The sequence below is a fragment of the Mycteria americana genome, chromosome 1, assembly GCF_035582795.1.
Source record: "Mycteria americana isolate JAX WOST 10 ecotype Jacksonville Zoo and Gardens chromosome 1, USCA_MyAme_1.0, whole genome shotgun sequence".
In the NCBI taxonomy this organism is placed as follows: domain Eukaryota; kingdom Metazoa; phylum Chordata; class Aves; order Ciconiiformes; family Ciconiidae; genus Mycteria; species Mycteria americana.
This window is the reverse complement of record NC_134365.1, coordinates 200,134,368-200,148,933: the sequence shown is the minus strand read 5'-3', so window position 1 is coordinate 200,148,933 and position 14,566 is coordinate 200,134,368. Positions and strand designations below refer to the sequence as shown.

The window sequence follows — 14,566 nt, the reverse complement described above, 5'->3', positions numbered from 1 at the left end:
GGTAGGTAGAGGATCTGCTGAAGTCTCATTCCCAGGCAGTAGAGAAAGTGGGCACGTTTTCCCAACAGGACTCCTCTGTTAGAAAGACAAAATGAGTTAAATTATGCTTTGAGTCTTACTGTACCCTTAAAATGTAAGCTGCTAAGTGGGCAATGCTGTTGCTTAGTTAGCTGTGCAAGATGTTTATAAACATATTTCTTTCATTTTTTTCTTATTTTTTGCTTTTTCCTGTCTTGTCATTGAACATCTCTTTATCTTCAAAGAAGGAAATTGCCCATCTCCAAAACCCTGGGCATGTGTTAGGACGTAAACTGACTATGGACAAAATATTTTTGGAAGTTGTGTAAAATAAGCTCGATCACTCAGTTTGGCCTTTCATTTGGCTTCATAACCCTGTTGTAAACTCTTACCACTCCCTTTAAAAACTATTCCCCCAGTTCCCTTGGCTCTCAAGGAATTACAGTAAGTTTTATAAAGAAAATCTAGCTTGGCTTAATGGTAGAAGTAGTGTTTTCTTACTTTGGTTAATGGAATAGCTGGTGCTAATGGTGTAATGGGTAACCATAGCAGGTTACCAGCCTCAGTGTAGCACAGATGTTAGAGAGGGTTAGGAATTGGTTTATTACTTTGTATCTCAACTGTGCGTGCACAGCTCGGAGAATTTAAGTCTTGGAAGTCTTCGGTTATTTTTTCAGGTTCTGGAGGAGAGTGTGGTGTGGTGCTAAAAATGTGCTTTATCCCTAAATAGTAATTTTTTTCTTTCTTTCTTTCTTTTTACCAGGCTTATATTTCTTCTAAACTGCTTGGGTAGGTTGAGGACAGGGCAGAAGGCACTTGCTCTCGGTTCCTGCACGCAGCAGCCAGGCAGAGCAAACGAGCGAGTGGTCAGTTCCCCACAGCCCTGGGTTGCTGGAAGGGCAGAGCAAGGTTGAGCATGGGATCTCTGGATCTCAGTTCTTTATCTGCCTTTTAATGTGAGAAGATTAATTTTCAGAGACTTATTATTTCATCCATTTTTGTGAGGAGACCAAATGGTACGTTCTTAAATCCCCCTGTCAAATCTCAGCATTAAAGCAATGATTGTAAAAGAGTTAACATACACAACTGAAAGTGTGTTCTTCCAGTTTTGTTCTAGGAAACAGCTGAAGTGTTTTTTTTCTAAAAATTTCCAGAGAAAGTCTGCCATCTGGTATGGAAAATTTTAGTCCAGACTTAATTTGGCAAAAATTTGATCAATTAAAAATAGTCATAGAATCTTAAATGTAAGGCAGGCTTCAGTGTAGACAGTGCTACCAGAAGTGCTTGTAATAATACCAGTTGTATGGTAGCACTTCTTGTTATGCTGAGTTCTCCTTCAAATACCTTGAAATCTAAGCAGATAAGCAACAGGGCAATGAGAATAACCTTTAGTCTGACCCATTTTGCTCCATATTCTGTTGGTGGTAATGCTTGTAACAGCAGCAGTTGTGTGGTAGCACTTCTCATGAAATAAGAATCTCTCCAAACACCTCAAAAACTAAGTAGATGAGCACATAGGGCAATGAGAATAACCTCTAGTCCAATCCATTTTGCTTCATATCTGTATCCAGTAACAGCCGCGAGCCATTGCTAGCTAAGGCAGATAGAGGGTAAAATGATTTTTAGCTGAGACAATTTCACTGTATCTTTTTCCATCAGTAGCATAGGAAATCTCTGTGCTGGAAAGCACATTGGGGTTATATTCAGTAGCTGCTCATGGAGTGGTCCATAACTCCCTTATCCACCATAAATTTGTGTAATTTGATTTGAAATCCATTTATACTTTTGATCCCTATAATACTCTGTCATCATGAGTTGTGCAGTTTAATTATGTGCTTAATATCATAATGGTTTCTTTTTTTCGTGCTTCATGCAACTTGTTTTCCTCCAGGGTGAGAAATAGGGGATTGTTGTTGCCTATTCCCACTTGGTTTTGGCCATGTATGAATTTGTGCTCAGCATTGGCTCTTTCTCTTCTAGACGAGGAAGTTTTAGGTTTTTATTATATGGAAGCTTTTTAATGCCTTCTGTCATTGTTCTCCCTACTTTTTTTTTTTCCCTGTTTGTGTCAGATCCTGTGTCTTTTCCCCTCTTTTTATCTTGCCGAATCCATGTAATTGCCCTCTTACTGAAATCTGCTCTCGCCCACTCACTGTTTCATTCTTCCTCCTCATTAACTGTGTTCAGATTTTGTCCATTAATCTCCTACTTTTTCTCTCTTCTCTGTTTTGAAAGGTTATTGCTAACAGTGGGTTGTCTTTGAACCCCATGAAAAGTCTCTTGGACAGGACCTGATAATTTGAGGGATTAAAAAGGTAGTGATGAATAGGGGAAAGCGTGTGTTTCAGGTAGGGACACAGCAATTCAAAGCCTTGCAGATATTTAGTGCAAGCTGGAGGAAAGAAGTGCATGCATTTTAAATGCTTAACTACAGTGTAGTTTTATTTGCCTTTAGGATGTTTGAGTTGCATTTTTTTCAGGGTGGATTCATTAAAAATTAATAAGGATTCTTAATGTAACCCAGAGATCTGGGGGTATACGAGCACTCCAGATATTGAAGGCAATACTGTTGTTAAGTGCCATGTCCCCCAGGAGTGCTGTGGATGCCAGCCCACAAGTGGGAAGGACAAGCACTCCATCTCTTAAAAATCTGAGCTCTTTGAGGCTGAGGGTGGGCAGGAGTTCAGTGTCGTCTTTTGCTGCAGTGTGTCTCTTCATTTTGCTTTTGGTAGCTGGAGTTACTAATAGGCTTGCGTTTTAAATAAATGACTGTAAGGTCCATACTGGTTAAAGTACGTGGTGGTGTTGGTTTTAAGTGTTATACATGTTTAAAGCTGAACAAGCATTTCTCTGGGTTCTTCAGATTGCACAAGATACCTTGTGGGTTTTTTATTGATCTTGGTAGTTTTATTAGTTTGGTAGGAACATAATTTTGGGACATATTTTGTGATCTAGAGGAAAGAAAAGATAAGATGTTACTGTGATGTTGCTTCTGGGCTACTCAAGAAGTCATTAAAATATGGGGAAGACTTGCTGTGTCCCAGAGTAATACATTTATCGGAGATGTACCCCTAGCTAGACTTATTTCTAGTATGTACTAAATGTTTGCTTTGCTTTCTTCTTAATAAGGAAGGAATGGAAGAACTGTCGATCATTGCATTTTAAAAAAAAAAGTTTTTAAAAATCTCTATTTCTGTAGTGAGAGCAAACTTACATTTTAGCTTTATCAAGGTGGTGTGGTTAGCTTACAGTTTAGCTGGGTATCCAGACATTAAATTAGTAAAGAATCAAAAGACAATAAAATGCAGAATTTGTATTAATTGGAAACTGTCCTCTGAATGGTGGTGAAGAGCTCACTTTGAATTCATGGTGCAATTTTTTAAAAAACTTCTTTTCTTCTTTCACAGGAAAGATGATAAAGATTATGCTTTAAAGCAAATAGAAGGTACTGGAATTTCTATGTCTGCATGCAGAGAAATAGCAGTAAGTAACATTAGTTCTTTCTACTAGCAAACAGACTTATTAAAAGTATTGATTTGAGTGCATGCTGGTTTTTGTTTGCTGAATCATGTTATTCTACTATGGGTGCAATATTTTTATCATGGAGGTATAAAATAAGTACAAATGTCATGGAAGATTTTGTGCACCTGTAATGTTTGCTGTCAGAAAATGACAGTGTTTTTAAGTTACAGTTTACTGCCTGCCTCAGGGCAGATTAACTTTAAAATGCAGCAGTTTAAAACCATGATTAGAGTCAGTGGCTTAAATTATGTCTTTGATCTGACTTTTGCATTAGTACTTCAGTTATTTTCCTAAAAAGATTAGTTCTTATTGGCTCATAATGATTAAAACATGTTAGCTTCTATTTAAGGGAAGACTTCAAACTAAACTGGCATTGTTGTTGCCTTGGAGGCTGTAATACACCCATGAATATTATTCAAATGTTTTCTTAGGTTATTCAGGTTTATATTTGTATATTCCATGTTGTTAGAAACTGGTGAATAATGTGGTCTAGTTATGGTTTGTGACAAGCTTCCAGAGAAATACTGGCAAAACTGGTATTCTGAAGTTTAACTGTTGTATGTTCTTATGTTATACTACTGCTTGGGTTTATTTTTCTTGAAATATTTCAACTGAAGTTGCTTACTAAAAGGAAATGCGTGTAACTTACGTGTGTGGGGGAAGCAAATAGTTTATTTTCAGTCCATATTCTTCAAGAGTGTGAAACTATACCTACCCTAATTTCGTTTTTACTGATTGAAGTGAGTACCAGGCTTTCCTACTTTGTCAATTTCCAGTTGGCTTTGTGATTTCAAACATGTTCATCCTTAAACTGCATGAGGTGAAAAAAATGAAGTGTGAATAATATTCTTGAGGAGAGGCTCTTCCTGTCCATTGGTGATAGCTGAGCCTCCCTGCCATCGTAAACATCCATGCTGAACTAAAGGAGCTGAAAACAGGGTCTTAAGTTTTGCTTATTTTGACCATTTTGGCAGAAATTTTCCAAATACTGTGACTCCCTGAGGCTGAATGCTTTTGGGAAGTGTCAGCTACCATTTCAGAGGGATTTGGGAAAAATTTTGTTGGTCTTTTTGCAGTGATTTACCTAAAGAATTTTGAAGAGTTTGTTCTGCTTTAATTTGGCAGGAGAAGCTTGGCTGTTAGGGAGGTGTCTCTGCTCTGGGTATTACCCTAACTGAATTTCTGTCTATTAAAAGAGAATCACTAACTTGGCTGACAGTCGGGGAGGATTTGGCCTCGTTGTATGACTTGAGGAGTATTGTGTAGTCATTACTCTTGGGCAGCAGGGTCCCCGGTAGTGATGGCAGAGGAGCAAGAAGCAGGGAGGCTTTCTCCTTGCTCTGCAGCATGCTGCAGCATGCACCCTTTGAAGAGAACAGCAGTACAACGCAGGACCCACGTGGGAGAGGGTTAGTGGGTGAAGGAGGGGAACGTACTGAAGACACCAAAGAGGCCAAGAAAGCAGGCATTGAGAGCAAAGAGGGGAGCGGAGCCCAAAAGCAGGTGTAGGGGTAGAAAGAGTAACCTGAAGCAGCATTTCTTGAGCTGTTGCTGACTTTGCTTCTGGTTATGCTTCCAGGCTTACAACTGCTGATACTGTGGTTGAATTTTCCTGCAGTTGAAGTAATAATTCACCATGGACTTCTAGGGTTTGAATCTCTTTTCCTTACTGTTCTTTTGATGTTGCTGTTTGGAGTTAACAGGAGAATTTTTTCCCCAAAATGTGTTGTTCATTTTAATTCTGTTAAATAGAATTTTTTTCCCCCTTTCTATCAATTAATATTGTAAAAGGAAAAAAAGGAACCTCATATGGAGATGGATCAAACTGAGGATAATAGCCATACTGTTTATATTGATTATGTGAGTATGTGTAATGTATATATGAAAATGCTACTGAGTTAATCAGCAGTGGAAGAGTGCAGTTTGATATAAATCCCAAAAGGGAGTGGAACTCTCCTTTGTTTTTATAACTTTACAATGGCTTTTGTCTTGTTTATGATGACTGACTTCAGTTTTGGACTATTGAGAACTTATATGTTTAAAAATGCCCATAGCCTACTCTTCTAAGATGTCTATTTGATGCAGATACCTGAGCTGAAGAACAGTGTCAGATCTTCAGAAAAATATAATAATTCTTGAAGTACATCAACTACAGGGAAAGGCTTGAACTAGGTCAGATACCCGAGTTGAAATGGCTGACTCAGCTATGGGATGAGCTCAACCAATATATGTATAGGAAAGACTTTCTATGTTTCAGTACTTCCTGCAGCATGAGAACTTAGACCTAATGTTCAAGAACCTAGCTAGTCTCTTACTCTGTTGAAATAAGAGGGTTTTTTAAATGATTTTACGTAAACCAATTGTTTAACTGGTAGAATTAACAGTTATTGTGCTAATGATGTTAACTGAATCAGTATCTTTAATATCAAGATAGTTGTAGTGTTATATTCTTCCATATCTTTCCCCCATTCATTCACCAGGGTAAGCATTTGTGAATCCTGCCTCTTCCAGAACCTTAACTGAACATTTGGCTGCTCATCTCTTGTTCTCTGCAGATGTGTGCACTGCCTGGGATCCTGGGTATCTTGTTTGTGATCTGCACTTTCACTTCTGAGGATTTAAGCAGGCACTAAAATCTGCACAGTCATCATACCAAGAGATGGATTTGTATTAGATGGGAGAGCAGAGGGATAGAATGGTGAGGAGATTTGTATAAAAATATACGAAATGTACAAGCCCAAACACTCGATTCCTCATCTTCTGATTTTAATCACAGGGAAGAAAGTCATTAATGCCTATCCACCTGGAACAGTGCAGCAAATGCTATTGCACGGTTTGCAAAACAGGAGAATTCTTCAAGGCTGTAGGAAACTGGAGTCGTTACCCAGCTTCAAATAGAGCTTCAGGATTTTGGGTTGGGCAGTTTCCTATACTGGAGTCTTAGGTTTTCAAGTCATCAAGTGACTTTCTGACATTTTTCTTGTTGATTAGCATTTTTCATTCAGTTTTAGCAGGTTTGCAAGTATTTCAGTTGCCTCTGCTTCCTTTGGCTAGTGAGAAGTTGCTTGAGTTGTTGTTTTTTTTGTTTTGGTTTGGGTTTTTTTTACTTTTTGCAGGACTTCATGCAGCTTTAGTTTTTTGGTGCCTGGTTTGCTTGACAGAAATATCCCTGAAAAGGTTGTTTGTGTGTAAAAACACCACGTACTATTTTTATGTGATAGCATTAGTTTGTGACTTGGCTCTGGAGAGGAACGGCTAGATATAGTGGCAGAAACTCAGTGATGGAAGTGCTGAATGGGACAAAGCAGAGCTGGGGTGGGCAATGCTGTACTCTGGCTGTCTCCTGTCTGTGTGATGTCCTTCAAGCACCATAGCCAGCTTGTACAAATTAGAACAGCCTTGAGTCTGCTGGGGCTGGGACAGAAAACTACAGAAGAATAAGTAGCTGGCTTCTCTGATCATTTCCACTCTTTAGGTCTGCCTTGGAGGCATTTGGGCATTCCTAGGATTTTGTGGTTTCCTATTATAACAAATGCAGGCTGTCATCACAAAAGGTGATGTCCTCTGTGTTGGATCTAGTGACAGTGTGGCTGTAGGATGAGGAAGTTCATCTTCACCGAAGGGAAAATGAACAGTTTTGTTAGTTTTCTGTTGTGTGAGCAAGCTGAGTTGAACCATCCTTTGGTCTCACCATTGCTTAATGTGGCTCACGGGAAATGGTAGGAACTTGCGGGGGTGGTTTGGGTATAATGCAGACTTGTACCCTAATGAATGTTCACATGTCTGAGTGTTAACAAAGGAAAAGGGAGTGTTGATTTTTTTTTTTTTTTTTTTTTTTTTTTTTTTTTTTTTGTCTCCCAGGCAGGAGGCTCAGGGGCCCAGTACAGCTCTCCTTCCATCAGGAACTTGGCTGGGTTTGCAGGGAACAGGCACACGGTACCCGGGCAGTGTGAGAATAAGCAGAGTGATAGCTGGTTGATGACTGCTGCTCTTACCTGAAAGGGAAAGCCTCTGCAGCAGTCCTGCTCACCTCTGCAGCTGCTCCGCCAACCTGGCTTTCAGCTTCTGGCCTGGAAGGTGGCAGAGAGGTAGAGGCAGAGCTAGAGCAGCAGGCCTGTGGCCCTGGGCAGGTGAGAAGGGAGCTGTCATTGACTAGGGGTCTTGGCCGAGTTGACCTCGGTGGAGGAGGCTGCTGTAGAGGTGAGTTGGTCCTCCTCGCACACTGGGGCTTCCATGTCCTGGGTGACAAGAACGTGTCATTACGTGATTATTGGGCCTCTTTCCCTTCTGCCAGTGGAGGGGATGGAAGAAGAGCTTAAGGGCTCTTTCAGAGCCGGTCTGAGGGTGACCAAGGACCCTGAGGCAGCATGCAGCAGCCGGAGGGACCCCACGAGGCAGAAGCTGAAACTGGGTGACTCCAGGATTCACCCTCTTCAACATCTTCCCTTACCAACATCTTGGTAAGGAACAAATGACTGTCCCAGTGAGCTTGCTGGAAGAGATGCTGCTGTACCGGCTATGCGATAAGGAACAATGTTTGGGTGCAGGTTCCTCAGGTTACAGGGGCTGTCATGTCCCTTTCACGCTAACAGTGAAAACAGTTTCCCACAAGACCCAAACACGTAAATCATTTAGATGAGTACAATCCTCATATCAGAAGACGAGTAGTGGTTTCTTAGCAATCTTTCCATGTGGTGAAAGGCGGCAAGGTATTGAGGAAGACAAATGTTTGATTTGACCCTCTTTGGCAAGTCTAATGACTCTCAAATGCTTTAATTTAATAGTAGTATGGTATGTAAAATGTAAGTTGTGACTGAGTACTTTATCGAGCTATGTTCCAGGGCTACAAATGGTGTTCTTGAGAGATTCTGTAGAAAGGGAGGGTAGTATTATTTTTAGTTCTGTGAGAGTGGGACAAAGATACTGGTTAAATGTTAGAAATTGGAATCCTTAGGAATCATGTTTTCTGTGAACAGCAGAATTTGACAAAGCTTGACATCCAGTGTCTGTCTCATCTGGATTCTTCATCCACGTCCTTACTTTCAGAGAATCTTTAATAATGCCTCTTCTAATACTTTGTTTGGACATAAGAGGTGCTAATAAATAGACTTGTATGTGTGATCATGTAAGACTCATTTGTTTTGGAAACCACAGATGTTAAAAACAGAAGTGTGCATTTTTTTTTCTCTTGACATTTTGTGTTGTCAGGCTTCTTTTTTTGCAAAATTTAGGACTTTAAAAATAAAAACAAAAGAATAAAATAAAGCAACAATTTCACGTGGTTCTATGTCTGAAGAACTGGAGCTTCAAAAATGTATTGTCAGCTTCATAATAAATTCATAGAGTGAGCAGTATTATAACTTTTTCTGTTACATTGCCTTTGTAAGCTTTCATTTGAACACTTTTGAAAGGAAAACAGCATGTACTTTCAGTAGGTATTTTGTTCTTTTTTAGTACTGTGGAATATCTGACTGATGAGAATATAAAACTGTAAAATTGTATTTACATTGAAACAAACAGATCTTGAATCTACTGGATAGCAGCTAAGCCAGCTTGGTATTTAAGACCTTGTGTAATAAAATTTGGGTTTTAGTTTAAATAACAAGGTTAAAGTACTTGAGTGGAGCTCCAGTTGTTCAGAAGAGACTAAGAGTAGTGATTTGAATTTTTTTTTTTTTTAGAAATTTATTTTATGAATATAGAATTGAATGACACCTCTGGAGTCATCATATCCCGCTCCTGCTCTTGCAGACAAGCAAAACGCACCTTCAGAAATTTAGCAAACTACAAGTTAAACTTGTCAGGAAAAGAAAAATCTCTGAAGGCAGTTCCTGAGTCTCATTCTAGTAATGACTCTATAAACATTATTCAGCCTTTAAGCCAAAATTAATTATGACTAGTTCATACCCATTTGTACTTATGGTAATATTGTCTGTTAGTTAGAATAGCTCTTCTCTCCCGCTTTCATTTTAAAGAGCGAGAGACACTGTTTCTTTCTCTGGCTTTGTTTTGGCAGGCTGTAAGGATTTTGGCTTGGCTTGCTGGTTTCCCATTGTGCAGTAGGCTCTCCCTTCCCCTGGGTGTAGGCTTGGGCTTTCTTTGCCCTGTTGCAGTTGGCCAGAATTGCGCATAGCGATTCAGGTAATGTCTCACTACTGCCTATACTCATCTGTTATAGCAGCAGTTCCACTGGTATCTTATCTGTTACAGGATGACTACATCTTTGTCAGTTGTCTTCTGGTCTGAAAATCACCTTTTTCTCCATCGACCACAATCTGCTTTCTGTTCCAAGTCCCTATTCGCCCATTTTCCGTCTTAAGGCCATGGCGTGGCTATTAATATATGATTAGTTTGTCACTGGATCACTTGGTGGAACTGATGTGAGCCTTTTTGAAGCATGAGAGGATGATTAGATTTTGAATTTACACCATCAAACTAGCAAGACGACATAATAGTGCTTTCGCTTAAGTGAATGTTTTGCTTGATATTGCCTATGGCTTTGTGTCTAGCCAGTTTTCTGACTGTCCTAAGCGTTGGGAGAAACGTGTTGCATAGCACTCATAGGAAGGCAGTGAGAGCAAGGAGTTGCCTTTTCTAAAATAGCTAATGTCCTGAGACAAGACATCAGAGAAACTCCTTCTAGGCCAGGTCATCTGGCCAATTGCTCAAGCAAATGAGTCTGTGCTCGATTATAGAAGTAAGCATGGTGGTATTGCAACACTTAGCAGGTTACATTGCCTGCGGACTGTGTATAGTAGCATGCATCAAGAGTGGGGGGTGGAATGACATTTGCAGTAAAGCTAGAAAACCTCACTCATGCAAAGAGTGCAGTGTCTTGGCTCATGAGAAGTGTCAGTAGCGGTGGGGAGCTGTATGGGAAATGTGGGAATGTCACTGGAGGAAGGAGATCATGTTCATCAAGACTTGTGCTGAGTTCAGCTCATATTTGATGTGAAAGGTAATTATTGTTAGCATCCCTGTGCAAGAAAAGATTTGCCTTAGTCATGCAGCAGTTTGCCAGGCTGCCTTAATGCTGCTGTTGATTATTTAGTAACATCCTGTCTTACCCCACTTTGTCCTTGTTTGTGAAGCAATTTACAAATTTTATGCATCATTAGGACACTTTTATTTGCTGTCCCCCAGCTGCCCCATGGCTGTGGAATGAGTATTTCTGCATTTGAAGAGGGAGATGGAGGAACCTTAGTGTGAGCCCATGACTTCCATGCAGGGATGCTGTTTCCCTTGTTATGTCTTGAACAATATTTATGAAAGCAAGGGCAGACCAGCCAGGGACAACATGGGGTTGTAACACTCAAGTCAAACCAGATGTGTCAGCATCTTCATCACTTGCTGATTTCTATTTCTTTGAATTGGATCTTCCTTCTTTATAAGGGGCACCCAGACCAACTAATGTAAGGGAAACCTTTCTGGTTGTAGAAATGGATTTGAATCATCATGTGATATGCAAATGAAAATGAAGGTAATTTACTGAGAGCCAAATGCATAGTTTTTTTGTCTACTTTCTCTTTGTGTTCTATAGAAATGAACTAGGATAGACAGAAGCAATTAGATACCAGAGTCACTAGGCCAAAAAATAGCCTTTATCATTAGCAGGCATGGTACTGATAGTCAATCCATGTTTCTTGCAGTCTACTTTGTCTTCAGTGAACTCTGTCAGCTGCTGGACACGAGGCAAGTCATATGGTAGGAAAGGCATGTGGCATATGGGCTAGAGAGGCCTGGTTCATGGAGAGTGAGGTTGCTGGAAATGCTGTTTACAGCCCATGTGATGTGTTATCATCTGCATGAGCTCTTTCTATCCTTCAGACAGTGTTTGCATTTGCTGCTCTGCATTATCACTGTTGTGGAGCGTTTCAGCCTTTCCAAGACAGTGATTCAGGGATCATCTGTCACCACTGCAGCGATCATTTCCTTATTCTGATGGTTTTGCTGATGTATATTAGCCATCCTATTCACTGGGGTGCTTGCGGCTGTCTGGCTTTGACCAAACCCATCAGTTGTTTTAAGCAGACTGAAAGAATATGTAGTTAATGGCTATTCAGCATAAAAGGCAAAAAACAGCAAGAATGATAAACTGAGGACACAGATGCACAAACCATAACAGCTTCTATCAGTGACAGTAACAAAGGCCAGAACTCTTAAAACACTGGTGACGGGCCACAAAAGGAACCTCTCGGGTATATCCTTGAAGAGATTCAACCAGGGCTTTCTAACGGACGAGAAGGGAAAGCAGATTGCTATGGATCTTACAGGAGGATAGAGGTTTTATGGGGTAATTGTGGGGGCTGCTGGGACCGTGTAAAACTTACTGTGGGATGTTTAGAGGAAGGATAAAAGGTAGGAAAGGGAAGGAGATGAGCTACCAGGGAGAGCTGTGTGAGTGTTCGTGTGTGTGATCTGCTAATGAACTTCAAGCATGCAGAACCAGCAAGCAGGAGGAGACTAAAATCTGGAGAGGCCCGATGTTGGAGCTGGAACCTGGATGAAAGGGCACAATGTCTGGGCTTGGATTCTGAACAGAGGTAGGGTCTGCATGGGAGTCTGAGGGACCTGTGAATACACGTGCATGTATGTGAACTTTAAGCCTGCTTAGGCAGAGTAGAGAAATGGGATCCAGGCCAGTTGTGTTTTTCAAGTTTTATGTGGATGGCTGCAAAGAAGATGTTGTTCTGCCTCTGTTGATACCTGTGTGGCTGGTCATGTCTGTATTGTGTGTGGACACAACTTTGTGTGTGCCTGCAGGAAATGCACGCTCAATTACTTGTACCTTGCTGCTGGCAGGATTTGGCAACACGGAAGAGCAGGAGCCAGCAGGACTAGGGAAGTGATTGTGCCCCTGTACTCGGCACTGGTGAGGCCACACCTCGAATACTGTGTTCAGTTTTGGGCCCCCCACTACAAGAGGGACATTGAGGTGCTGGAGCGTGTCCAGAGAAGGGCAACGAAGCTGGTGAAGGGTCTGGAGCAGAAGTCTTATGAGGAGCGGCTGAGGGAGCTGGGACTGTTTAGCCTGGAGAAAAGGAGGCTGAGGGGAGACCTCATCGCTCTCTACAACTACCTGAAAGGAGGTTGTAGAGAGGTGGGGGTCAGTCTCTTCTCCCAGGTAACAAGTGATAGGACAAGAGGAAATGGCCTCAAGTTGCGCCAGGGGAGGTTTAGACTGGATATTAGGAAATTTTTCTTCACCGAGAGGGTTATCAAGCATTGGAACAGACTGCCCAGGGAAGTGGTTGAGTCGCCATCCCTGGAGGTATTTAAAGGACGTTTGGATGAGGTACTTAGAGACATGGTGTAGTGGTGGTTTTTGGCAGTGTTAGGTTTATGGTTGGACTCAATGATCTTAAAGGTCTTTTCCAACCTATATGATTCTGTGATTCTGTGATTCTGTGAGCCTCTGATCTAGCAGACCAGGAGGAATGTTGTGAATCTCAAAGTCCACAGGATTGACTACCCCTAGCACAAACAAAGGAGAATTATGTCCATGTTGCCTTGCTATACAGACAGGGAACCCTTCTGCTGCATTACTCCAAGTTTCTCATCTTTGTGTCATGTTCTGGACCAGCTTTGGTGATGGGTTCTCTGTGTGTCCTCTGAGGTACATCACATTTGATGTGGAGAGGTTGGGTTTTTAAAGTGAGTGATAGCTGATACCTGGGGAGCAAGGAGTAGGACGGACTTAAAATGGGACAGGAAGGGGAAAATTACATTGTTTTCTAGAGCCCTGACTAGTATCTGCCTTTCATCGAGGAATAGTCTGTTGTCTGGTACAAGTGTTTCATCTGGCCACAGGAAATGTGATAGAATTTTGGTATGGACACATAGTTGCTGAACTGTCATGCAATCTCCTGGGTACAGTTAATTAATCAAAATGTTTAGCATAAAATTAAGCTGTGAATTTATATTGATTCAACAAAAAGTCCTTCACTATAGGGACTGATGCAGTGTATCCTTAAACCCTATAACCTCGTTTGCTATTAAGAGGCTGACTCCCACCGATGGTCTTTGATGCTGTACTGGGTCTGGCTGGGATGCAGTTAATCTTCTCCATCGCAGCCCACATGGTGTTGTGTTTTGAATTTGCAACTAAAGCAGTGTTGATAACCCACCAGTGCTTTGGCTGTTGCTGAGCAGTGCTTGCACAGTGTCCAGGCTTTCTCTCTTTCCCACTCTGCCCCTTCTCCCTTTAGGGAGATAACCTTTGCTCGGAGACTGGCTGGGCATGGGTCTGCTTGTGGGAAGTGGTGAGTGAATGCCTTTGCATCAGTTGTGTGTGGTTTGTTTGTTTTTTTGGTTTTTTTTAATTCCTCTTTCCTTCACTTATTAAAGTCTTATCCTTACCCACAAATATTCTTGCTTTTTTTGCGCTCCCTCTCCCATCTGACTGAGGGGGATGAGCAAATGGCTGTGTGGGGCTTAGCTGCTGGCTGGGGTCAACCTACCACAGATGGTCCCCACCTGTAACTGGTAAAAAATTGCAAATAAGCATTTCTTGGTTTTCCCCATGCTGATCTTATGTTTTGTAGGAATTATAGGCATTTATAGAATTCCACACTTCTTGCAGATCCTGCCTTAAAATTCCTCTATGTAATGCTTTTACAAATCTTAAGAGGGTTTAACATGCTGAAACGACTACCTTCTGCATTGATTTGTAATGTTGCATTGTCTCCTCAACCCTCTGTCTCCCTGTTTGATCTCATACTTGAGATAAAAGCTCTGTGGGCTAGGTCCTCTTGCTCAAGAAAGGCCACACTGAAGACTCGGGTCAGTGAGTAGGGATAGGAGTCTGTCTCAAACGAAATAGAAAAGAAGGAAACAAACACATGCAGATATCCACTCCTATTTTACTATCTCAGTAGCAGCTCAAATGTTACCAGATGTGACAAAGGTATCACTAGAAAGGAATGAATTTTCTTGTTTCCTCTATTATGTAGCAAGAAAATTGTATTTTATTGAAAATAGACTCACAAATAAAATGTTAATTTTTCTATTCTGTATTCAAATAGTA

At 41.0% G+C, this 14,566-nt stretch overlaps 1 protein-coding gene across 11 annotated transcripts in view; it reads left to right on the top strand.

Moving 5' to 3' along the window:
• The window catches only part of CDK8 (cyclin dependent kinase 8), an 86,453-nt gene that overhangs the window by 25,087 nt on the left and 46,800 nt on the right, over positions 1–14,566 (top strand). For 6 of the 11 annotated variants that reach the window (XR_012773805.1, XR_012773804.1, XM_075490865.1 and 3 more), the window contains exon 2: positions 3,426–3,501. The exons of the other annotated variants lie outside the window; for them this stretch is intronic. Coding sequence is in view for 4 of the 6 variants with exons in the window: in XM_075490865.1 (XP_075346980.1) it covers positions 3,426–3,501 (76 nt within the window). In the remaining 2 variants the exon portion in view is untranslated. The remainder of the gene's footprint in view (positions 1–3,425; positions 3,502–14,566) is intronic. 11 annotated transcript variants of the gene reach the window in all.